Source organism: Hyalella azteca, unplaced genomic scaffold (assembly GCF_000764305.2).
Source record: "Hyalella azteca isolate HAZT.00-mixed unplaced genomic scaffold, Hazt_2.0.2 contig14010, whole genome shotgun sequence".
Lineage (NCBI taxonomy): Eukaryota > Metazoa > Arthropoda > Malacostraca > Amphipoda > Hyalellidae > Hyalella > Hyalella azteca.
Window position 1 is genome coordinate 94507 of NW_025943911.1, and position 26363 is coordinate 120869.

Sequence of the window (26363 nt, forward strand, 5' to 3'; positions counted from 1 at the left end):
TCTTCTGTTCATATGATCGACAAGATCGATAAATTGAGGCATGAAGTTAGATTAAAATCTGAAATTTTACATTTCGTCGGTAAGTGTCCATTTATTCTTGCATTTAGAAATAAAGTTCCAGTTACAATTCAAGGACAAAAAGCAAAATCGGATATTCATGCTAAATACGAATTGAAGAGAGGCTTTCTCTAATTGGAGAGGGGCTTTCACTAATACGCGTTCCTTAGTTTCAGAATTACGAACAGGATTCGAGTGGGGGGCGGGATCCAGAAAGATGGATGGTATTCATAATGACCGGAATATACGAGTATATGATAGCCGCCATTCATACAGACTGTCAATTAATTGTTCACTGTTTCAGCATGCATATTTTCTTTCTACATCGCGATATTAGAGATCTCTTTTCAAATATTTTTGTCGCTTTTTTCAGGGCAATGTCGAATTGGAAAAAATTGATAGCTAGAGAAATTTTCAGGAGGCGCTTTAGTTACTCGATCTGCCGACAGCTTCACAACAGCCTTGCTACAATCAAATTAATTAGTTATATGTACAATAAAGTAATTAGTTATTTACGCTAAAAACTCCGCCTCATTCACTGCACGATGGAATTTGACCTCATGTAATATCTATAGTTAATTAGGAATCTCCACTCTTTTGATGTAAGAAGTCCTTAGCTCATCGCTCAAGTTGCAGCACAAGAACCACAATCATGAATTGGAGCAGCAATGACGGAGCAATCGTAGGTTTTTGCTACTTTCCTGAACGCTCGTATGTCGTATATCATTGACTGATAAACCGCATACAAGCGGGGAGTTTATCATTGATTGTTTTTATAGCGCAAGCAGACCGAGCGACCCGAGTAACAGGTGTGATAACTCGACTAGCGATGTGAGGGAGCTTTAAAAAAACCGTCTATTTCTCGCTAGGACAAAGAAGGTCCCATAAAGCAATATTACTATAATACTCAAACTTTGCTTTATTCTTTAGGCACTTTCTGTTCCCAGTTGGCTTGTCTCATTGTCGTTGTGGGTTGTTGTCCTGTTGAGAGTAATATCGCCTACGTCGCCTTTGAAGTTTTTTAGCTTATCAAGGCATTCACAAGAAAGCTTTTACATTTTTCAAATTTTCGATGATGTTCTTCTGTAATGAATTTTTTGTGTGCTCCTGTGTGAATAAAGAATAAAACAAAACTAAATCAATCGAACTCTGCTAAATATTGTATGTTGCCAAAAACGATTTTTTGCCAGTGAAAAAATTTTAGAAAATATTCTTTTTAATTCTTTCTTATTCAACTGAAAAAAAGCCGGGACTCTACGTTGCCTTTTTTGCCTGTTGTTTGTGGAAACTAGAACCGCATTTGCCGTTGGGAAACGGCAATTTTTTTTAACCCAAAATTTGTTAGCAATTTAGCTATTTGAATAATTAATTCTGCTCAATAGATTTAAAAACGATCATTGGATCGGCTTCAACTGGTGAGTGCAAAACGCTACCCTTTCCATGTTCAGCACAATATAGTATATTATCTTGTGGAGTCAACGGTGATTTTATATCGCAGGTCCTTTAATTGGTGCGCTAATTCCATGTTTCCAGCTACACCAAGAATAATTTGAGATATAGAGGCCTGGACGTACAGCGCTCATTCAGGCATTCAATCTTAAAAAAATCATTAATGCTTTCCGTTATTGGTTAACGAAGCTTTTACGCCGGGACGGAGAAGAGCAATCCTGACCTTTCATTTGAACATTGAAAAATTGCAGTATTTTTCAATGTTAAAAGCTGGTCACTGAATTTGGTGCTGCCCGTAAGAAGTTATTGTCAGGACTGTTGGTCCAGTACATAATGAAGATCGTTGGTCCAGAACATGATTGATCTCTGTATCATAATTGTAACTTGTATGAATACTTCAATTGATGTTGTTATGACGGTCGTATTCTGTCTCATTTTTTTCTGGTAACCTGCAGTTTAACTGCGACTTAAATATGAACTTCCCCGGAACAATATTGTTAACGTGGAGCTGTTTCAATAATAATAATAATAATAATAATAATAATGGGGCTAAGAAGATCTATAAAAATTTAAAGGCTCGGCGCACTTATGCATGGTCATCGAATTTTGGACTATCATCCAAAATTTCATGATTTCTCAGAAATAAAATTGTAGATGAAAAATTGTATGCAACAAATAAAATTGCTATAACGTTCAATTTGTCAGAAATTCTATTCAGTTCATCGTCAGGTTTGACACCGCGTCTGCATTAGTTTCCACTGCAGCAAATGGCATGAAATAAGCGTCACAAAAACATATACCAGTGTAAGTGGGTTGGGCAACCGCCATGCCGCTGGCGGCGGTGTTGCCACAATGCCAAGCTGCAGATTTCCTCTGATTTTTTTATTCGAACTTGAAGCGCATACATGACGCTGTGGCAATGAGATGAGTCGGTATCGTGGCCGTGACCAAAGGGCAGTAAGAGAAAAGTAGGGGGAAGCGGTCGCAATCTTTATTGTTGTTTGAGAAGTGGGGCACATATTGTCTAGATTAAGAGGTGAATCAGCGCGACAAAAACAGAATATGTGAAAATAAGTGTAGAAAATTTCTCACTTTTGAAAAGTCAGTCAACAAATTTTGCGTTTTCTTAAGATAATGCAAGAAGTATCTATTGATGATGCGTTAAAAATTTTAAAGCATTAAATTTTTTTGTGAATTAATAACCGTGGAAGAATGTGGTGTAATGTAAACTATGTTGAACTAGGAAAAATATCTGTTGTGATGGGATAGTTGTGTGTGTTGGTGAGTCAGACGACGAGCGGGCGTTGACAGCAGTTGACTGCCGTGGTGAAGAATGGCGTTGTGCAGCGTGCAGAATCATCCTATCTCTCTTGATACCTTTCTCTCTTTCTTGCTCGCTCTCTCATTCTCTCTTTAAATGGGAAAATCATTTCATTATTATAATGCAAATTATAATGATGGAAATTTAGGTAACAAAAACGTTGAGCATTTTATGCAATCTTTCACATCATCAACAGACATTAGAATAAAGTATTTTGTCTTACTGTACCGTTTGCCTAGATCAATTATTTATATATATAATTCAATTTTTTCATTAAAAATGTCGGATGTTCGCTAATGGGTTTAATCTGAGTCGCTGCAGTTCAAAACCTTTAATGGAAATATCCTACTACATAACACCTCACCAAATGTAAAGACTTTAGTGACGCGAGCTGGAACGATGACCGGAGCTCTCGATCTCATTAACTTTTTTGATGAGAGGCTGCATGTCGTTATCCGAGCACTGCCCCTTCTGGGGAATCCAAGACGCGGCGAAGAGCTGGCCCTTGTTGGTGGGGAACACCACTTTGGCGGGGCTCTTGAGGTCCTCGGAGGAGTCGGCGTTGTAGTCACCGCACAGGCCCTGCATCTTGGAGCGGTAGCGTTCGGGCAGGGAGATCTGTACGGTCGACTCCTCCTGGAGGGACACTTTGAACTTGCCGGGCACCGACACCTGAATGCCGTTGTCGACGGCGTTCACGCTGCCCACCACTTGACCTGACGGGGTCTTGATAGCCGTGGGGACGCTCACTGTCTGGTCGTTGATCTGGAAGACAGAGTTTGTTTTATTGACTTTACTCTATTAATTTTAATTAATATTAATTAATTTTATATAATAATTTTATATGCTTTAATTTTATTTATATACTAGGATGGAAAAAGTGCTACATCAAGTTTAATATATGATGATAACAGCTTTTCTACGAGTTCAATGTTTGCTGTAGGAAGAATTATTCTTTGCCAATTTGTGATACATTAAATCTTACATCTCCTTACTAATTTGCTTAATTAGGCGCTCTTTTCATCCTCATTCCAATAAACATGAATAAAATGCATGAAATAAATTACTTCTTTTATCAATTAAAATTAAACTTCAGCTCGAAATCCGTTCTAGATTTTAGTCAAAGACGTCTGGTGAGTTCTTACCTTGACTGTCTGGCCCTCCATCTCGAGCTTAGCGATGCCGGGCGCCAGGATCTTGACTTGGGCGGGGGCGTCGGCAGAGTGCGAGGCGCGGCGGGCGAGGACGGTGAAGGCGTCGTCCTCGTGGTAGACTTGGGCGGCCACCGTCCAGCAGGTGCAGGGCTCCTTTGAGTACTGCACGCCGTCGAAGGTGGACACCTGCGAAAGCAAAGTTCAGTGTAAGGCTAATACATTTATTTTGAATAAATCTGGGAAATGATATTGCTGCCCATCAGATGTTGAAAAACCGATGACGAATGTTGAATGAACCTGCAATCAACGTTTTTCAACGTCATTTGCCAGGAGGGATTAAAATTTGCTATCTATATATCAATGTAGGAGCATTGTTTGTAGAGATAACACGAGAATAAATGTCGACAACGGTAAAGCAAGTTGTGAGTTATTAGAATTTTCCGGGCCCTTGGACACCTCAGACCTTAATTCACCATGCCACGTAACGTCTTTTATGCTGTTGGAAAAAATATCTGCCGTAATGCAGATCACATAAGAGTAAAACTTTTTCGTCGTGAAAACTCACCGAACTTGAGTTCGAGTCGACGAATAAATAAATGATGCCCACCTGTTGAATACCAATGACCGGTAAATCGTACAGACCTGTTCGGCGGTAACGGTGCACTGCGCCGCGCTACTGAAGGGGGCAAGGACGCCTCGTGGGGACTTGGAGTCGAAGTGGTGCTTGTAAGGAATGCGTGCACCTAACAGGGGTGTCATCCAGTCGAACACCGGCCACACCGCGAAGTTCTGCACCTCCGAGATTCCATAGTAGGTGTGCACCCACGCGTCGATCACTCCACTTGCGACGTTCCTGTACCACCAAATAATGAGAATTGGTATCCTGATGATCCTATCATGACGTTGGTTCATGGCAGTGGCTTCAAATAGCGAAAAAGTATGTTTTACGGCTAGCTGATTGTTGTGCACTGATATGCTTAAGCTGAGTGTCCAATTTGATACTCTTCAAAGAATCATAAATTATAAAGTTGATGATTCACACTCGGCTGCGAAATTTTTATTCATTGAGTGATGAAACAATGACCATTTTGCTCCGCTTTTGGTGAATTCTTACAAAAGACCTAAAATTTACCTGGAGGCCTCATGTTCATACCCAACTAGCATCTTACGTTAAAATGATGTTGATTAAACGTTGTTTCAACGAAATTAACTTTTAACCAACGTTACTTCAACGTTATTAGAGGGTTATCGTCATTCTCCTGCGGTATAATCGCGGCACTAGCCTGGTGACGTTGACAATGCCTGAGTCCTTGGGGGGTTTGTTGTTGCCGGCATCGTGGTTCTTGACGAGGTGTGGGAACACGTATCCTTCTGACACATCCTGCACCCAGTTCGTCAGGTTACGGTAGAAGCTCGGCATCTCCTGCGAGTAAAATATGTATAATATATAATAATCTAAATTTAATAATAATAATAGTTTAATAATAATAATAATAATTTAAAATCAATTTCAAATTTTAAGATAACTTTGAGGGTCACTGAGATCGGTCACTGAGATACAACAGGAAATGCGAACACAAAACACTCTAATTCGTTTGGATAAATTTTTAATAATTATTTATATTTTTATTGCTCAGTTGAATTGTAATTGCCCCTAACCGCCTCTATTCATACCCCCACTAATCACCCTCTAATCACCTTTACTCTTCACCAGCTAATCATCTACCACCAGCAAACTCCACTCACCCTCCACTTACTTGACTATATAACTTCCACTCATCACCCACTAATTAGCTCCGTTCACCATCCACTACTTACATCCACTCACTACTCACTACTCACCACTCACCTCTCACCACTCACCTCTCACAACTTACCACTCACCTCTCACCACTCACCACTCACCACCTCATCCACTCACTACTTCATCCACTCACCTCTCACCACTCACCTCTCACCACTCATCACTCACCACCTCATCCACTCACCACCTCATCCACTCACCACCACATCCACTCATCCACTCACCACTCACCTCTCACAACTTACCACTCACCACCTCATCCACTCACCACTCACCACTCACCTCTCACCACTCACCACTCACCACTCATCCACTCACCACTCACCTTGTTATATTTGAGCTCGAAATTGAGACGGTCGTATATGGCGTCCTGGTTCCATGGAGTTTGCGAGGCTGGGTCGGTGATGTGGTCGGCGCAGGGGGCGGTCGAGCTGAGGCGGTGGGGTGGCGTTATGTCCTTCTCGTCCGCGCTCAGGAAGAGGTCACTCTGCCGGACATTAAAAATTTATTTACGTTATTGCATATGAATGTGGCTAGATATATCTGAATAAAATATGTTATTAGAGTTTTTATATCCGTCAAACTGACTCGTATACAGACTATAGGTGAGTCATGACCTTCATAACATTCACAGTTAAGAAACAATGTACTTTCATAAGTACCAAATATTTACTGTTCATAAATCATATTCACGCTTTATCTTTTAAACGCATAAAAAATACGAAGCAAAAAATTCCAGCCACACAAACTGCACCTCATTCAATATGTCGACAATTTTATCAACCGTCGTCAATGGAATACTTATCTACTGACCTGTTAGCAATAGTTACCGCCTGATAATTCTTATCTAGAGACCTGGTAACAATAGTTATCGTCTGATAGTTCTTATCTACAGACCAACTGACAATAATTACCGTCTGATACCACAAATTAAACCTTGACGCCAGTAATATAAACCCTCGTCAATGATCATTGATTTTTTCTTCTATAGACATATGTAGACGAATGTTAAGCAAGTCCAAAAATCTCTCACCTTGAGCGTACCGATGTTCTCGCTGTCGCTGCTTTAACAAAATAGTAACCCTTGGCATTGGTGCATCAACCCTCGTGAATGATACATTAATCTATAGACATATGTAGACGAATGTTAAGTAAATCTCTCACCTTGAGAGTACCGATCTTCTCGCTGTCGCTGCACTGGGCACCCGCGTAGATGTCTGTGACGGCGGTGGTGTAGACGGGGGACTGGTCGCGCTTGCAGGGCGGGCGCTTCTCCTTCAGCGTCGTGACCAGGCACACCTGCGGGGCGGGGGTGTTGCGATCCATTGTAATTACGGTATCGGTTAGGGAGGGGGGAATTCACCCGAAAGGGGGGGGGTAAAATAGTAGAAAATATCATATCGGCGTGTGGGACCAAATTTTACCCTGCGGGCGGGGGGTGTTGAGATCCATTGTAATTACGGTATCGGTTAGGGAGGGGGGAATTCACCCGAAATATGGTGTCATCGGGTGGGATAAAATATTACGACGTCGAGTGGGAGGAAATAATATGACGACAGGCAGGACAAATATCCGCTGCACTTAAGAATCGATTACAGCGAGCAAGTGTTTGTGTTTGTTTAAGCAGGTGGGACTTTAATATCATTATAATCATTGATTTTTTATTAAAAACATCATATATAGAATTAGCCTCAGTTAACATTAGTAAAGTAAACAAAATTAATAACAATCTGCCGGTTGTTCTGGACGCTACCTTCCTCTCCCCGTTGGTGCCAGGGATGCCGACAGCCATGAGGTTGAGCACGACCAGCTGCTGCAGTTCCGTGGGGTTGGGTTTGGTTTGGTTGGTGCCCGTCAAGGCGACCTGGTACTGACGGGTGCGCACGCCGGGGGTTGTGTAGTTCACGCTCAGCGAGACAAGGAAGTCTCCGACTGAAGGAGACGTGAGATTAATATTAATTAATTGTTAATTTATTATGATTATTTAATATTAATTATGAACTAAGTTCTAAGCTGAGCATTTTTCGGTGAGCTATAAAACATCAGCGACTGCAGGAGACATCAGATTAATATTAACTAATTTCTAATAAGTTCTGATTATTTGGGATTAATTATGAACTAAATCTTTATCTAAAAATTTTTCCCGAAAATTGATTAGATGAAAAACTTCACCGACTGCAGGAGACATGAGATTAATATTAACTAATTTCTAATTCATTATGATTACTTAAGATTAATTATTGACTAAATCTTAATCTAAAAAATTTTCCCGAAAATTGATGAGATGAAAAACTTCACCGACTGCAGGAGACATGAGATTAATATTAACTGATTTCTAATTCATTATGATTACTTAAGATTAATTATTGACTAAATCTTAATCTAAACATTTTCCCTAACATTGGTGAGCTGGAAAATATCGATAATTTTTATGAGGACAAGATACTGAACAACAAACAACTTCAATTGTCTAGACATAAAATTTTCGGAAATATATTCCTATATAACTCATATTTGATATTATATTTGTTAAGATGGGATGCATGTTTTACACCTGGCAAAAAATTCTAATTAAGCAATATTTATTGCCATTAGGTGGGAGGAAGACGATGCAATAGGTATACATTATTTTTTTATTCCTTTGAGTCACGCGATTGACGCCGCGTATTTTGATATAAATTAAGGACATGTCGTGTAATTATAAGCTGGCATTTCTACTCGCATCCGACTATTATATGACTATGCATATTAGACAAACATTGTCAACTACAGGAGCAAGTGCCGTTTGCAAGCCATGGAATAGAAATAAATTCGTTCCACAGAAAGCATCGAAAGTCATAATCATCGGTTGCTCGTTAGTCAGAATCGTTTCGACTCACCACGCTTCGTTTTATGAATAAAATTTCTCATCACTTATACTATTTGACTCACGTTCCCTACGCTGAACCTGGCTGGTCTGAACTTCGGGGGAGTTGAGCACCGACAAGTTGCGGGCGATATGTTGGCCAGTCTGCAACATGAGGAACATAAGAGACAAGTTGCGGGCGATATGTTGACCAGTCTGAAGGAACATAAGAGACACGTTGCGGGCGATATGTTGGCCAGTCTGTAACATGAGGAACATAAGAGACACGTTGCGGGCGATATGTTGGCCAGTCTGCAACATGAGGAACATTAGAGACAAGTTGCGGGCAATATGTTGGCCAGTCTGCAACATGAGGAACATAAGAGACAAGTTGCGGGCGCTATGTTGACCGGTTTGCACAACATAAAAGGTTATATAATTACAACACCGTTAATAGATGCTGAACCAATCGATTGAGAACCCTCCCCCTCCTCGCATCTTCTACCAGGATGCCAACTTAATATATTATATTTTATTAGTTCTGCACAACTTACCAATTAGTATCGATAAATAGAAAGCATCTGGTAACGTGAAGGCTCTTACCCAGGAGTCGCTAAAGTCAGCACATACTTATCCTGGATCTTCTTGATCACTTGATATAAATAAGCTTCTGGTTGGGCTTCTTCAAATTTTTGAGTTGGTGGCGACCTTGAATTAGGAACCGCCTAGGACTCCGACCGAACGTCGTTACCTGTTGCCGAGTCGGGGCACGCATCCAATACTTTTTAGGGGAGAATCGCTCATAGAATTATGTACTGAGTACAGAATTTCCAAGGCATGTCTACTCACCTTGGCAGTCTGTTCCTCGGCGGTCATGCCAGGATCGTTGTCAAGGAAACCGAAATCTGTAAGTGAAAGAATTACATGTGGCGTTAGCTGAAATACGCAATATCGAAAGTTAAAATGTATTATTATCTAAAAGGAATGCAATGAAAATCTAATTGCCACTAGCTGATTCATGAATGCTCAGAATTCATGAAATGATGACTTTCATTCCTTTGTTTAACGGCTAATAATTAAAACACATTAAAATCTTGTTTGATTTCTTCGCGATAATAATTTCCCATTGAAAAAATACTATTCCTATAATCAAAATCTTTTAGTAAAATCTTCATACCACTCAGATCTAAATTTATCAGCTCCAGTCTCACCAGCCACGACAGCAAATGAAGAACATGTATCACCAGTCACAATAGAAATGGAGAACATGTCTCACCGGCCACGACAGCGATGGATAACGTGTCACATGCACCAGCCACCAAAGCGATGGAGATTATGTCTCACCGGTCACAATAGCAACGGAGAATATGTCTCACCGGTCACGACAGCAATGGATAACATGTCTCACCAGTCACAACAGCAATGAAGAACGTGTCATACCGGTCACGACAGCAATGGAGAACGTATCTCACCGGTCACAACAGCAATGAAGAACGTGTCATACCGGTCACGACAGCAATGGAGAACGTATCTCACCGGTCACGACAGCAATGGAGAACGTATCTCACCGGTCACAACAGCAATGAAGAACGTGTCTCACCGGTCACGACAACAATGAAGAACATATCTCACCGGTCACAACAGCAATGAAGAACGTGTCTCACCGGTCACGACAGCAATGAAGAACATATCTCACCGGTCACGACAGCAATGGAGATGTTCTTGGTCTCCGACTGGTCGATGTCGAGGGCGAAGTACAAAGTTGAGTCTCGGGCCGTGGGCGTCGCCAGGAGAGTGACGAGCCGCTCAGGGTACCTGGCCGAGCACCACACCCATTACGTTTCATCGGTGGTCCCAATTATAATATAATAATAGCAGTTTGAGCGTTTATTAGGCCGTAGGCCTGTCGCCGATTCTTAACAATGCAGAACATTCCACAGCATGTTGCGGGCTTGTACACGCAACTCACTGCTTTAAATTTTCTTTGCATAACCGCCCGGCCTTCTTGCCGCGATTCTGACCAGAAACTGGCGCACAGAGCTGGGATCGAACCCGCAACTCTCTGCTCCAATCCTGGTACTCTGAACTTCAACCACTGGGTCACCTTACCAATTATGGTGAGGGTTCAATTATGGTAAAGTTTCGACTTCAATTTCACAGTGACAGACGGCTCGTCAGAATCCAAAACAGTTGCGTAAATTGTAATCTTGGTCATTATAATCAATATTGTTCATCCATTTATTAACGAAATAATTTATAGTTGCCAAAAATAAACAATGAGCAACCCTATGTACGAAAAGGTTATAGTTACCACAAATAGGTGCTAACGAGAATATTATTTTGGAATATTCGTTTAAATGAATGATATTGGTTGTATAAACTGAAATCAGTCAATGCATGCGAATGCATAATCCTCAAGCAGGTCGATTTTGGCCCAGTATCGCATTAGTTTGAAGGAGATAAATGTCCGAAAGGCAAGGTTTTTCTCCTCATGTTCTTATTCAGGATGCCATTGTAGGAAAGATATTAATGCCATGTTGAACACCCAATGTATTTTAATCTTATTTTTTTCAGGCAATAGAGAAAGTATAACGGAAGGTTCTCATACTGAGTGGTCTGACCTAACCTGGGATAGAGTGGTCTAACCTGAGGTAGAATGGACTAACGCTAACCTGAGGTAGAATGGACTAAGCTGAGGTAGTGTGGACTAACCTGAGGTAGAATGGACTAGCGTGAGGTAGAGTGGACTAAACTGAGGTAGAATAGACTAACCTGAGTTAGAGTGGACTAACCTGAGGTAGACTGGACTAACCTGCGGTAGAATGGACTAGCGTGAGGTAGAATTGACTAACCTGAGGTAGTCGAGAACGTTGGCCTGTTGGAATGGGAAGTCGACGTCTCCATCGTACCTCAACTTGGCCTTCAGTCCAAGGACATTCTTTGGCACGTCAATTTTTGTCTGGGATAATATGAGAGAAGGCGAAAATAGATAACATAGCTAGATATTCAATCATAAATAATATAGCTAGTGTTTAATAATAAATAATATAGCTAGATGTTTATTAGTAAATAATATTGCTAGATGTTTAATAGTAAATAATATAGCTTGATGTTTCGAAGACACTACTGATGGATAGTACTTGCATAAGCAACTGAAGATGTTTGACTCAAACAGAAAATTCTTCAATATTACAATCATTGCGGCTATTGAAAACAATTAATAGCATCTGATTATCGTTCACGCAGTTCGATAAACGCGAGTTCAACAGTTTACGCAGTTCAGATAAACGCGCGTTCAACTCTATGGTGCCAAGTTTCAACTAAACCAAACGAGCATACATGTCTTGACGTTCTGAAAAGCTCGTCGAACTTCTCAGTCACATGAGCGAGCGAGTGAAGTAGCGCGGATACCTTACATTGTTACAGATTTGGTACAGAATTGAATCATAAAGCACCTATTGTTCTCTAATAAAGCTCACCACTATCACAGGTTGCTACATCAGAGCTCACTTGGTACGAATTAGTTTTGTTGCCCACGGGGGTGAGGATGTTGGTCTCGATAGTGCGGTCAACCGTCGGATCCATTGATCGAACCATCGACATAGGCTTGCTGCGCCAGTACAGAACTGGTTGCTGGAGGGAGAGAACACGTTTTAAACTTTTAATATCGTGAAGTGGGCGGCAAAGAATAATCGGAAGATTGTTGCAAAAATATCTCACGTAGGTATTGCCCATGTACAACAAATTGTCTCCCCTTTTAATTGAATGCAGTCTGCTTTAAATTCTTTGTCTGAAAATCGGAGTTATGTCATTAAAAAGAGTAATTGTTTTCATTCTTCTTAATAGATTTGTTCTAACATTAAAAAACATTGAAAAACCTAACATGAAAAACCTAACAGGAACTAGACAATGCGCATTAAATTCACTAATTTTCATGCTACAGGGGCGTCACTGTAGATGTTTAATAATAAAATTAATAAAAACACAGGCAATTTTCAAAGATTGCATTTGGCGAGATTAACATTTCTTCAGAGTTTCTCAGTTGAGAAAATTTATTACCTTTTGCGAAAACAAAGCAGAAATTTTCGTGTCTCTCCTACTTTTTTGATTGAACGAGAAAAAATTTTGAGGAGCTCCATTAATTTTTGTGCATAAAATCATTCCAAACACCACGCAGTGGTTGCAAGATAGAACCTAAATGCCGAGAAAGGTCAAGTAGAAATAATGTCAGGATACAATTGCTCTCCCCCTTTCCTAAATGTTACCTGGTGCATGATGAATGTGTGGGTATTGTTTTTATGTGGAACTCACCTCACCACGTAAGTTAGGTGACACCTCGTGTTTGAGGATGGTGAAGGGATAAGTGTCGTAATTAAATGTTACCTGGTGCATGATGAATGTGTGGGTATTGTTTTTAGAACTCACCTCTCCACGGAAGTTAGGTGACACCTCATGTCTGAGGATGGTGAAGGGATAAGTGTCGTTGTAAGTTACACTAAGCTTGCCAGGGACGGCAATGGTGGCCTCGGTGTCGAATCCTGCGCTGATGGCCTTCTCCTCCCACGGGATGAGGACGCTCATGAAAGTTTGGGTCTTCGTCGTCATCCTGGGAGGAAAATTTAATTAATGGCAGGAGTCTGCGCCGTTTGAGGTAGCAGAGCTTGAAGGTTGATCCATTTGAATAGTAAAGTTATTTTTAAACAGCAAAATACATTTAGAACAAAGGGATGTGTCCGATTCTTGTCCAAGGGGAGGAGGGAGGTAAAGGAGACGATGGAGATGAGAAGAGACGGCAGGTGAGGAGTGATGAGTTTACAGAATAAAGTGCATGTGGCTACTACATGGGTTTCCTCGAAAATATGTACTTTAGTTGTAAATCTATTATTAAGTCATTTTATTTTATGCATTGTAATATATTGACTTGCATTTTGCTTCTGGCTGCCCATGCAGTGCACCACTTTACCGCCTCTTTTCATACTCACTTGTTGATGCCATCAATGGTGAGGTTGGCAATTGAGTTGCCCAGTTCATCCTTGACGAAGTCCAACGTGTAGTCGCAGTCCCACATGTAGTGGTTGGGGGCCTGGACCTGATAATACGTACAAAAAGAACCCATTTATTCATACATTAATTTTCAGTGGCTTTCAGTATAATCTTCAGTGGATTCGTGATCTTCAGTCACGTTAACCATCATTAATAAAGTATCAGAGACCTGGGGCCATACTTTCAAAATTCACTAAGTGAACGTAAGTATTTACGCTCAATTTTCTTGTCTATGATTGGCGGATTTTGCTTGAAAGGCTGTCAATGATTGGCTGATGAACTTACGATCTCTTAACTTTTTTTTAAAGTATAGGCCCTGATATCTAACATCTACGACGAGTAGGTAACGCAAAGTCTTTGAATGACCCTTGAATTTGGCTTTGCAATGTATAATTGTTTTTAAAATTTGCTGTATTGTACGTAATCTGCAGGAAAATCTCAATTAAGGCACTGGATGGTCCAGGCTGCTGTTGAGAAACGTTGCTCACTTGAGTGATGACATGAAGACCGACAGGAGTGGGCATGATGCTGGTGATGTCCACGGGGTTGAAATACTTGACCATCTGTTCAGGCATGAAAGGCTTCTTTTCCTTGGTTGCTTTCTCCTTCAGGAAATTCTGAACTGTTAAGAAGAAATAACGAGATTAATAGCTTAGTCTATGTTCTACATGTTAGACAGCGAGTCTGGAGTTTTTACATATCAGCAATTGAATCAAGAGCAAATAATAAGGTATCGAATATAGGAAAATCCTATAACAACATTTGTTTTGTGTTCGGATAGATTTGATTTGTGTTACGAATATAACCGTAGCATAAATCAACAAACCTGCGAGGACCAACGAATAAATTTACCCTTGAAAGGCCAGGTTAGTACACTAATGGAAAAAGCCATTTATGGAAAGTCATGACATAAAAATAGGCAAAAGGCACAAATATGAGCTGATAGTTGGCCGTGGTAAAGTTGGCGACTGCCAACGTCTAGCTTGAACAGTTCACTCACTCATCGGAGCGTCTTTCTTGCTGTTGTAGGCCATGAAGCCTTGGTAGTTGAAGCCACTCATGTACACGTAGATATCTTTATCACTTGAACTCTTCTCCAGCTCCAAGGAGTTCTAGGGTCAGAAGAACATCATCAATTAGAATCAATTGATTGATTAATTCAATTAATTTTCAATTGTTATTGCGGCTTTCTTTCCCCTCAATAAAACTTTGAAACTGTGGCCGAATGTATTTCAAAAATTCTAAAGAACATTCCTGATAACAAGATACCAAATACGTTCAGCAGGAAGAAATGAATGCTGAAGACTCTTGGAACAAGACTAGCTGATTCTGTTAAAACGTACGAGTTAATGCAACTAGCAATAGTAACAATGAGAATAATGTGGCCTGAAAATGTATGGAAACCGTGTTATATATGAGTGAAAGAAACACGAAAAATAACACTGTGGAAATGTGTATGTCCGCATCATCGCAATGAAAACTAGCACTATTCTTCGTCATTTCCGAAAATGACATTTGTGACATTTTCATAAAGACATTTTTGACATTTTCATACATGAATTTTTTTACATTTTCGTTACTTCTTATATTTTTTAAAGTTCAGTTCATAAGAGATAATGAAGTTCCCTGCCACACAGAATGATGTCTTTTCTCACCGCGAGCTGGTCGAGCTCCTGGTGGATCGGACCAACTTTGCTGCCGTTCGCGGACGCCGCCAGTCCTCGGATTTGGTTTGAGTCGAGCATGGAAAACGTCTGCCCAAGGAACTCTCATTTCTTATTTGCACATGGAATTCGTATTTCTTCTTATTATATGAATATATAAAACAAAATCTCTTACCAACTGATGAGTATTTACTTCAGGCAGAAATTCGAACAGTTATGTGTCAGTGTCATTTTGAGGTACTGTTAAATTAATATGAAGTTATCTTGAGTTTCAGCGTTTGGGTTGATAGCATAACATGGATCGAAACCTGCAATCTAAATTTGCATGTTCCAGCTAATTTTCAGCTGCCAGCAAATATTTGCAAGTAATAGAATGAAATAATCTTCAAGTATACTCTAGAGCCTAGACAAATTATAAAAATTAGCAGTATTAGAGAAGCTGCACCAGACCTCCATGAGGGGCACAACGATGCCTCCGAAGTCGCCATCGTAGGCCGCGAAGAGCTGCTGGGGCGCCGCGATGGGCGAACGGTACTTGGTCAGCCATGAGATCGTTTGTTCGACGTCCACCTGGACGGAAATCAGACATCATGACGTCCATGAAAGAAACCTAAAGGTAGGTCTATTGTCCACCTGAACGGAAAAGTTAGACGTCATGACGTCCATACACGAATACGAAGTGTTTGTTCGACGTCCACCTGGACGGAAATCAGACATCATGACGTCCATGCAAGAAACCTAAAGGTAGGTCTATTGTCCACCTGAACGGGAAAGTTAGACGTCATGACGTCCATGCAAGAAACCTAACGGTAGGTCTATTGTCCACCTGAACGGGAAAGCTAGACGTCATGACGTCCATACGAGAATCCTAAGCGTTTGTTTGACGTCCACCTGGACGGAAAGTTAGACGTCATGACGTCCATACAATAATACGAAGTGTTTGTTAAACGTCCACCTGGACGGAAAATTAGACGTCATGACGTCCATACAAGAAACCTCAACGTAGGTTCAATAACCACCTGAATGGGAAAGTTAGACGTCATGACGTCCATACAAGAAACCTAAACGTAGGTCTAATAACTACCTACGTCCATACAAGAAACCTAAACGTAGGCTAAATGTCCACTTAGACGGAAAGTTAGACGTCATGATGTCCAAACAAGAATTCTAAACGTCTGTACGACGTCTACCTGGACAGAAAAATTAGACTGCTGTTCCAAATACCTTGTTACTTTACTTAGTATAAACCGTACGTGATTTTACTAATAAAATAAAAGTAGACTCGCTCGTCACCTTGTAGTCTGGAACTCTGGTCTTGACGAGGAAATGCACGGAGTTCCGGACTGACGGCTGAACAGGCTTCACCTTCGGCAGGAACTTTCTTGCTATGTTGCTCCTGGACGGGTGAAAGCAATTTGCGTTTAATGTTCCTTACTGAACTAACTAAAGTAAACTAAGTCATGCAAAACTAAATTATAACTTGCTCAACATTTAAATTAGAATAGGTCTAGGGTGAGGTGAGATTATTCGTATTTGACATATATTAGTTGTGCAGCATGGATACAAGCAGTGAGCTTTTTAGTCAACACAAATAAAATAACTTTGGGTTCGGAATTGCTATAGGGCAAGTTGAAAAAATTTTTCTCTAATATTTCTCATGTGCGCACGGATGTACACGAACCATGAGTTTCGTCTTTAACAGGTATTATGACATAAATTTGAAAATAGAATAAATTTTTGTCTAGGACTAAACATGTCTAGGAATACCATTCTATATACATACAAATGAAGTAGCTAAATTTAGTTACACAGTCATGCCCGTCCCTGATGTGAAGCTAATTGCAGACCACGACATTCAAAGAGGCGCGACAAAATAATTTCTTCTGCTGTATTAACCTCCTATCTGCAGTGCCCTATGAACTCATGCGTATTAATTGGTAGGGAATATCTCTGCAAAACGAATTACTGGCCGTCACTTAAAACTAAATATGCTGTCGGCAAATGCGACTTACTGCCTCTGCATAGACGGACTGTCCGACTCGGCGAGGGCGATGAGGGTTGAGGTGATGAGGGACTGCATGTGAGATGATGGGTCTCTCCACGAGTTCTGGGCGAAGCGCTCGATCATGGTGGCGTTGGGTTCCAGGGTCATGAGGCTGATGAAGGCGGCCTCTCGGATGCGGAAGTCATCAGCGTGGGACTCAGCAAGCGCCAGCAGCACCGTTTCAACCTGCACCCAAAGTCGTTCATGGCTGTCAATATAACAGCTAAAATGGACGGTAGCAGCACTGTTTCAACCTGCACCCAAAGTCGTTCAAGGTAGCAGCACCGTTTCAACCTGCACCCAAAGTCGTTCATGGCTGTCAATATAACAGCTAAAATGGACGGTAGCAGCACCGTTTCAACCTGCACCAAAAGTCGTTCATGGCTGTCAATATAACAGTTAAAATGGACGGTAGCAGCACTGTTTCAACCTGCATCCACAGTCGTTCATGTTTGTCAATATAACAGTTAAAATGGACGGTAGTGCTGTCAGAATGTTGGTCTCCGGTAGTTCCTGCGAACCTACACTAAACTCCAGGAAAGTGATTTTAGGTATCAGCCTCCAATAATTGCGTAGATAAATGTCCGACAGCTTCTTCTAAATTTAATGCTTAATTTACCGTAAATTTTCATGCATTAAAATTTTGGATTATGTTCTTTAATATCCGGCGCTTTACTTACGCGATTCTTGAGAGGCTTCTGCATGAAGTTGTGGGCGAGGGAATGGATAGCGGCCATCCTAAGGTGGATATTGTTCTTAATCTTGCCGAGGCAGACATCCTTAAGGAAGGGTATGGTGCTCTCGAGGCTTAGGGTGCCCAGAGTCTGGGTGTACATCATCTGCTCCCATACGCTTGTCGCGCTCTGCAATCACCAACCACAATAAATTTCGATGTCATATGTTCACCCCAAAAGATAATAACTGCCTTCTTGAATATAATTTTCCAGGAACAGGAAGCAATAAAATTACATCTAACTAGTCTGAATAATATTTAAGTGAATAAATTCAAACTTCTTCTAATCACATCTAGTTAACGCTCTTAGTGATCACTAAAATTTGTAAAATCTTTTAGCTGATCTCGAATAAAGCACGCAAATGAAGGAAATACACCACAGCACTAAAAAAGTCCCAACGTTGCAGTCCTGAAGCCATATTGTTGAAACGAGTAACGAACACGTAACTTCGTATGTACCGACTGCTTTTAAAGCTGAACCAGTCTATCACATTGACGAAATCTGCCGCTACAACATACACTTAAGGCCGCTACGTGTACTTAGGACGCTACATAAAGTCACTTTGCTTACTAATTCAACTTAAACAAATTTAGATAAATAATATGGCCCTTTACCTTGATCCTGTCCTCGAGGTGCTTGACAAAGCCGTCCTCGATGATGGTCTTATCGCAGGCCTTGTTGCCGATGTAGGAGTTGGGCACCGCGTAGCGCTTGACGTCTGACCGCGTGCACACGCGCTGTGCCAGCATCGCGAAGTTGAGGTGAGCCTGACTAGCCAGGTAAGGGCTCTTCGAGGGCTCCAAGGTCTTCACGTATTCCTGGGGTGAACTCCAGTCTTAGTATTACATCGTAAGAATATATAAGTATAGAAAGCTTTCGTTATAATTTCATGTATTCGGTAATTTGGTGTAAATGCTTGTATTCATTATGAAATTGAAATGATTTTTATTCAGTATAAAATATCAGGTCATAGAGCGACACGGTCTTATAATCGGACTTCAAATAATAAATAATTAAAAAGCTATGAAACCTGGGAAGCCTTTAGTGCCGGAGTCTTACCATAATATCCTTGACAGGCTCGGAATCGTAGATGTTGTTGACCATGCCCGTCATGAGACCACCCATTCTTATGTTGTCGATATGGCCGTCTTTAGCCTCGTCCAGGACGGCCTTCAGAGCTGGAGCTGATCCAGACGCGACCAAAGCGTCCAGCAGGCATTGTCTGAGGAGGAAGAGAGAAGCGTTAGTGCCAACTAAAGTGCCGATACAATTCGGATGCGATGCAAATTTCTCATTGAGACTCTCTGCTTCAAGTCGCTTCACAATAGGATTTTTTTCCCAATTCTAATATCATTTAGAATGACCAAAGTAATCTCTTGTACTCGTAATTGAACAGCTTGGGGTTCTGGTCTTGACTCACGTTATGTTACTAGCTGCATACTGATCACCTCTGCAATCTACACGCAAGCGCCTGAGCTTAACACTATTATCAGTGTCATATAGAGTACCTTACAACATTGTATTTTACTAAGTACCTCTTGGCGCGACTGGCCCTGTCCTTAGCATCCTTGGGATTATCCTTGAGGAGCTTCCTGATGCTATCGTAGGTGAGAGTTCGGACGGTGCGAGCAACGCGGTTCAGTTGCTCCGCCAGCCTGCCGTCGGTGGTGCCGTTGTATTTCTTGTCGAAGATTTTGTTGTCCTCGAATTCAGAAGTAGCAAGTTCGTTCAGGATGTCCTGGGTGGCTTTCTGCAACGCGGAACATTCTCGTGTAGTTGAGAGAAAATCAGTTCAAAAATAAATGGATGTTGATAACATCATCTAAGATGCTGAGGTTTCTTGTTTTTTGATCGCAAGTTCCAACGAGGAAGGAGTGAAAAGGAAAACAGTTTTTCGTGATTGAAACTTTGAACGATGGCTAAAAGAGAGCCAAATGTTCCATAATTGAGGTACGACGCAGCATCCTCATCACGTAATGAAGATGCAACGCACCATCCTATAAAGCCCCACAATCGAAATAAACGCTGAATGCTATCATTCAATAAATTGAGTATTAATTTGAAACTTATCTTTCAAGAACTAATTGAGTCCTAATTTGGAACTTATCCATCAATAATTAATTGAGTCCTAATTCGAAACTTACTCATCAGGAATTAATTAAGTCCTAATTCGAAACTTACTCATCAGGAATTAATTAACTCCTAATTTGAAACTTACCCATTAGGAACTAATTTTTAAATATTCACCTTGTTCTCATCTTCATTCTTGACGCTTCTGCCCAAGATGGCCCACTCAGGGTAGAACGTTGCGAGAGGTCCCTGGATGCAGTATAATATTCCATAAGTAATGATCCTTAATGATGACATAAGTCTAATCCCAGTAAAGTATTGATCTTTAATGCTGGTATCATTAGCCTTGTGATCTTTAATGCTGGTATCATAAGTCTAATTTCAGTTAAGTTATGAATGCTGTCCTTAATGCTGTCAACACAGCTAATATTTTCATTCAAATTGTCTTACTATAGCAAATTGCATTATACGGGGACTATAATGCTTGCAGGAACCACAACGGCGAAGGCGGTGGAGGCGTTTCTATGAATGTGAACGCACTAAAATATTTGAAAATAATTGACAAATGTATTGAAGAAATTTGACATAAATTAAATTGTAAATCTTGAAGAAATCTAACCTTTGAGACGTAGTCGATCCAGTCGACCTTGGAGTCGTCGCGTGGGGCGGCGGGTGACCGCAGTTCGCACTTCCACGTCTTGATCTCCGTGCGCTCACCGTCCTCACTCCTCGCATGGACTCGGCGGTGGGTTGACCTGTCTTCGGGGGTCATGATGTGGGCTGACCCACCTCCTGGGGTCACTTTCTGCAGGGTCAAGGTCTGCAAACAAGCGAGAACTATTAATTACAGGCTTTTTTGCTTGCTGTTTACCGAAGTCGTCATGTTGGCTACTCGCCAAAGTTCGCGAAACAAAAATTTTCATGAATTACTGTCATCTCATTTAACTCGGAAGAAAGTGAGTTTAGTTAATTGGTACTGCTGATACGCATAGTTTTTATTGTAAATTCAGGGTGATGTTTCGTTAAATTTAGTTTCATTATTAATCATATTTTTATTACAGTAATTTCCACATAACAGTAATTTCCATCCACCATATTCATATCCAATGAATTTCATTTGACAACCTCAAATCACGTACAATCAACAGGTGAATATACCCTTTAATTGAACCTCATCACATGCTAATTTCAATGCGGTTGACCACCACAAGCACTCACCTGATTGGTCAGAAGGAGGATACGGCCGGAGTCCATGCCGAAGGGCCTGACGAATTGGTTGCCAACTTGCATGACGCCTTTGATATCGAAGAAGCCGTCGCCGCGGTCGAAGAGCAGGTAGTCAGAAACGGCGCTTCTAGTCTGCACCTCCTCGAACTGACTTCGGTGCGCCTTAGAGAAGTTCCCGAAGGAGGTCTTGTGCATGGACACGGCGTCTGAGCAGGAGTCGAAGTCGATGGCGCGATGCAGCCTGCGAGTCAAACATTGTGAGTGGTTACAAAGAAAAGATAAATGAGTGGTTTTTCGAGAGTCTTGCTCGGACTGTCGTTCATAAAATATTTTTGAGATCCCAGTTGCAGGGAGGATATCTTTTAATTTTACTTTAGGCTGTACTTTGTTTTCAATTTATATTATGTGTTCTCTGGAAATGATACCGACCGATGATGGAACCCTAGTTGATCGAGTGAACTAGATGGACCTAACGTACGTGTTCACCTGACCCATTTCGATTGATGCTTTCATGCTTCTGAGGCCACATAGCCCTTACGATAATTGAATATACTGTACCAAAGTACTTCTATGAAGAGTACAAGCATCAGTAGTGCTTGGTGTAGCAAGTACCCGATTACCACTACACGCACCTGTAGTACTTGGTGGGGTCTGCAGGCAGGACGTTGGAAGGAGATCCCGGGAACTCTCCTGCAGCGAAGTCGGGGTTCATCGAGTAGCTGAAGGGAAGAAAGAACTTGTCAGTGATTTGGTATGAAATTGGTATGAAATTGTTGTGAGATTGGTATGATTGCAATAATATAATATGCAATGGTATGATTGCAACTAGCCGTGCAATCATATCAGTCTTGCCACAACTTTAAAGTATTAGAACGAGAAGCCATTTAAATTGCCCCATTTTCGTTGATTTCTAATTTTATTGTTCAATAAATTTACTGCCGTATTTTAAGCTGACTGTGTTTAAGCTGACTCAATCCTACGAGAATTATATGAATTAACAGCTTGCAAAAGTATGCTATTTTTACCTATATCATTTAAATCAATAGAGCGAATAAGCTAATTATTATACATCTAGTATTTAAAAATAAACTAGGTGGTTTGCACTGACTACTAGTACACTGTAATCAGTGGGATAAATTAATGGGACAAATTGTCCGAATATCGTCCCACATTCTACACGTGTAACATACGTGTATATGTCTTTATACGTCCTTATATATCTTGTCGAACTGGATCAGAATGGCCCTAACAAGAGCAAAAATGCATCGCTTTTTTGACAGAACCAAACTCATTTTTAGAGCATTTTCCCATTTATGGAAAAAGGCGCTATTGTGCTCGTCATGTCCGTCCGTCTGTCTGACTGTCTGTCCGTTCATGACTTCACGTTTTCGTCGATGAGGAAATGCGCTCTCTGTCACTCACTGCAGTGAGTACTGAGTTACATTTTTTTTAGTGTATAGTTCTGACCTGACGTTGCAGCGGCCGGCGAAGGTGTCTTCGGTCTTGAAGTAAGCAAGGTTCTGGGAGGCCGTCGAGGTGCTCATCTCGGACGCAGCGTGCAAGACGTTGCGCTCGAGGTCCACGAAGCTCCTGTCGCCGAGGTAGGGCGGCACCCTGAGCATGTTCATGATGCCCTTCCAGAGGTTCGTAACCCACAGCTCCCGAGGGCTGTCCAGCTTCATCACAGTCTGGGCACCAAAACATAGCTTACGATCGACGGGAAAATTAATTACTGTGTAATGAGCCTCAAATCTCTGGAATTGCTTGGCAAATAATAACATAAAAATAAGAACATTAGCTTTTGCTGGCGATGATCTATAAGTCATTAAGAAGAACTTTCGTTTATATTCCTTTCACACGGTCGTGTAATTGATAGTTTAAAGTGCCACAGTTGAGCATTCATTTTGGGTGATTTTATTTGAAGAAGCGAAGAAATTTAATGTCATGCTGTCTCATAAACTTCGTGTTAAAACCTTTTCATAGTAGATGCAAAAACGATTAATTGATTTCCTGAAATCCTTGTCTTGACTGTGGTTGAGAGTCTGAAGGAGTTTGTTCAATAGTTCATGCGAATTAGGCGAGCGGCGCTCATCAATTATTGTCGCCTTTCTAAAAAGCCATTCACACCCAAAATGTGACTTATGTTCACCATTATTTTTGAATGAGTAATCAAGAACTTTTGCCTTACCCCGGACTCCTGGTTGAGCAAAGCAGTGAAGCTTCCTTCAATGGAAGTGACATCGTCGCCGCCGGACGGAGCTGCGACCGAGTGCCTCCTGTAGGACGGCTCCAGAGGTTGCCGCTCTCCCAGCAGCTCTTCTCTGTTGAACAGCTCCACATTCTTCTTGACGATCTGCAATATATGTTACGATATTATGATAAATGTTGAGTTATAACTATGCCGTTGTACTTGTCTCTAAAAAATAAACCTTCAACTTAAAGCTCTTTCACTTTCCAATAAAGACCACTGAACGCAATTAATATTATCCATTTACAATATTTATAAGGCATATTTTAACTCAAATAGCGAGCGTTTTAAGTAATAAGCTTTTCCACGCGTACCGTATTCTATAGAAGTTACCAACAAACCAATCACCCTCCCTTTTCAACTTAACATTATAAATATAAATCATCATTCATAAATGTTGGTCCACGTACCTATAAACTTCAAGACAGGCGGCTGTAAACAACAAACGGCCGTTAGGCTGTGTTCAACGTTTATATAGGCTATACCCTATATTTTACAACAACGGTCTTTTTTACAGTGACTTGGACTGACTGGTCAGACTTGCGGCTGACTTACCGTTACTTTGGCTGACTGGTCAGACTTGCGGCTGACTTACCGTGATTTTGGCTGACTGGCCAGACTTGCGGCTGACTTATCGTGACTTTGGCTGACTGGCCAGACTTGCGGCTGACTTATCGTGACTTTGGCTGACTGGCCAGACTTGCGGCTGACTTAATTGCGGCTGACTTACCGTGACTTTGGCTGACTGGTCAGACTTGCGGCTGACTTACCGTGACTTTGGCTGACTGGTCAGACTTGCGGCTGACTTACCGTGACTTTGGCTGACTGGTCAGACTTGCGGCTGACTTCGACAGACAAATACATCCTGGTTCCAGCGAAGACCTGGCGCGGGTTCTGTACGCCTGTCTTGACGATCGCCCTGTAGTCGAAGACCTCGACCTGCTGGGGCGCCGCCCCCACCAACCCCACGCCTGATGAAATTATGTGGCTTAAATGATTTATTACCAGAATGCTGGGGCACAACCCCACCCCCACCAACCCCACGCCTGAGGAAATTATGTGACTTAAATGATTTATTACCAGAATGCTGGGGCACAACCCCACCCCCACCAACCCCACGCCTGAGGAAATTATGTGGCTTAAATGATTTATTATCAGAATGCTGGGGCCCAATCCCCACCCCACCCCCAGCCCCACGCCCGGGGACACACAAAATGACTTCAAATATTTATCATCAGAAAGGCACACTTCTGCCAGTCAGGAAGATAACCTAATTGAAAGAAGATAACCTAATAACCTAATTGAGCAGAACAAGTTAATCTAATTGAGAATGAACCTTATTTTACCGTAACTTGACCTAGAGCGATCATAATTTTGAGGTAAGTCAAATATTTGGAGTGCATTCCGTACATTTCTTGCGATGCAAATCATGGAGGTATGGATCTCTCTTCCTAATTTCATGTGCTTGAATAACCGATAAGCTCAAGGAAGCGCCATTAATATGGAGAGGCTCGTAACATGGATGTGGTATATTATTATCCTTCAATTAGCAGTGCTAATCAATGGATATTATTATCCTTCAATTAGCAGTGCTAATCAATGGATATTATTAGCCTTCAATTAGCAGTGCTAATCAATGGATATTATTAGCCTTCAATTAGCAGTGCTAATCAATGGAACTGATGCTAATAAGTAACGCTTGTTGATTTGTTATCAATTATTAGGCGCACATGACAAATTTATCATTTTTTATTCAAATGATCGATCACGTCTAATAGAAGGTGCAGGTTGCGACACCTTCTCTCACGGTCTTCAAATAGTTCAGTTTATTAGTCTTGCAGTTTATTTCACATGCGTGAGGAGAAATAACGCTTTTAAATTTGAATTTCATTTCCTTTGCAGAAATTACTAGAATTTGAGCAATTCCTGTTTGAGTGATAGACGTAACGATCAAGGACCGCGACATTAGTGGGCAGTTAATTGGACAGAATCACATGTTAGGAATTTCATAAAGATATATACAGTAAGTTTGCAATCGCGGTCCTCTGAAATATTGGTTCATATATATTTTGCCTGCATTTTCCTTGACCGGCCTTTTCCACGTCAGTATCCATAAAACTAAAATAAGCACTAGAGCACGAAAACAAAATAAGAGTTTAATTATAATAGCATGAAGCTTGGCTTATATTGTTACTCCTGTAAATGTTTAATTTGTGATTAAGAATGAATTTCAAGAAACAGCCAAAGCGGAACACGAAAATCTCCCCACAACGAAATCTCATTGGAAAAGTGAATGAAATGCTGGCATCCAAACACATGCATTTCATCGCATTATTTTTTATTTCATTCTTCAAAATTAATTTTACCAATACGATTTATTTTATCTTCACTTAATACGATTTTACTACAAACAAATTCGTTAATCTCAAAATATTGAGGAATAATTGCTTCATTATCAAGTATCTTAAGAAACTATTGCTGTCTAATTGCATTGAACTTAAGCTAATTTGATGAAATCGTGCCATGATCTAGCGCCCTCTTAAAGTCAAAATTAGGAACTCTTCACCTAAAAAATTCATGTTATACTATGACAAACGTACCACACAGCGCCACCAAAAGAAGAAGTCGCAGCATGTTGAAGGAAATCCGTGATACTCGCCCTCACCCTACGATGGCCAGCGCACAACTGGTGACGAACCCACA

At 41.1% G+C, this 26363-nt stretch overlaps 1 protein-coding gene across 1 annotated transcript; it reads right to left on the bottom strand.

Annotated features, from left to right (window-relative positions):
• Positions 1-2481: 2481 nt before the first annotated feature.
• On the bottom strand, positions 2482-26363 carry LOC108680968. The gene is made up of 33 exons (XM_018169902.2): positions 26261-26363; positions 24471-24631; positions 23601-23765; positions 22880-23100; positions 22045-22131; positions 21404-21653; positions 20805-21005; positions 20363-20434; positions 19651-19865; positions 19175-19337; positions 18730-18933; positions 18062-18244; positions 17350-17567; positions 16631-16733; positions 15788-15907; positions 15329-15427; positions 14674-14785; positions 14162-14295; positions 13613-13719; positions 13056-13236; positions 12141-12263; positions 11483-11589; positions 10327-10445; positions 9480-9535; positions 8717-8795; positions 7539-7717; positions 6950-7084; positions 6111-6272; positions 5265-5404; positions 4624-4834; positions 3973-4167; positions 3192-3592; positions 2482-2917 (listed from the first exon to the last, which is right to left on the bottom strand). Exons 1-32 carry the CDS (start codon positions 26292-26294, stop codon positions 3206-3208), a joined length of 4923 nt encoding a protein of 1640 aa, XP_018025391.1. The 5' UTR covers positions 26295-26363; the 3' UTR covers positions 2482-2917; positions 3192-3205.

Excerpts from the sequence above, each read along its gene's own strand:
- LOC108680968 (XM_018169902.2), bottom strand. The coding sequence starts at position 26,294 with ATGCTGCGACTTCTTCTTTTGGTGGCGCTGTGTG. Across the intron at positions 11,590-12,140 it reads ACAAAACTAATTCGTACCAA|ACAAAAATTGACGTGCCAAA; the intron begins GTGAGCTCTGAT and ends ATATTATCCCAG. Across the intron at positions 10,446-11,482 it reads AACGTTCTCGACTACCTCAG|GTACCCTGAGCGGCTCGTCA; the intron begins GTTAGTCAATTC and ends GTGCTCGGCCAG.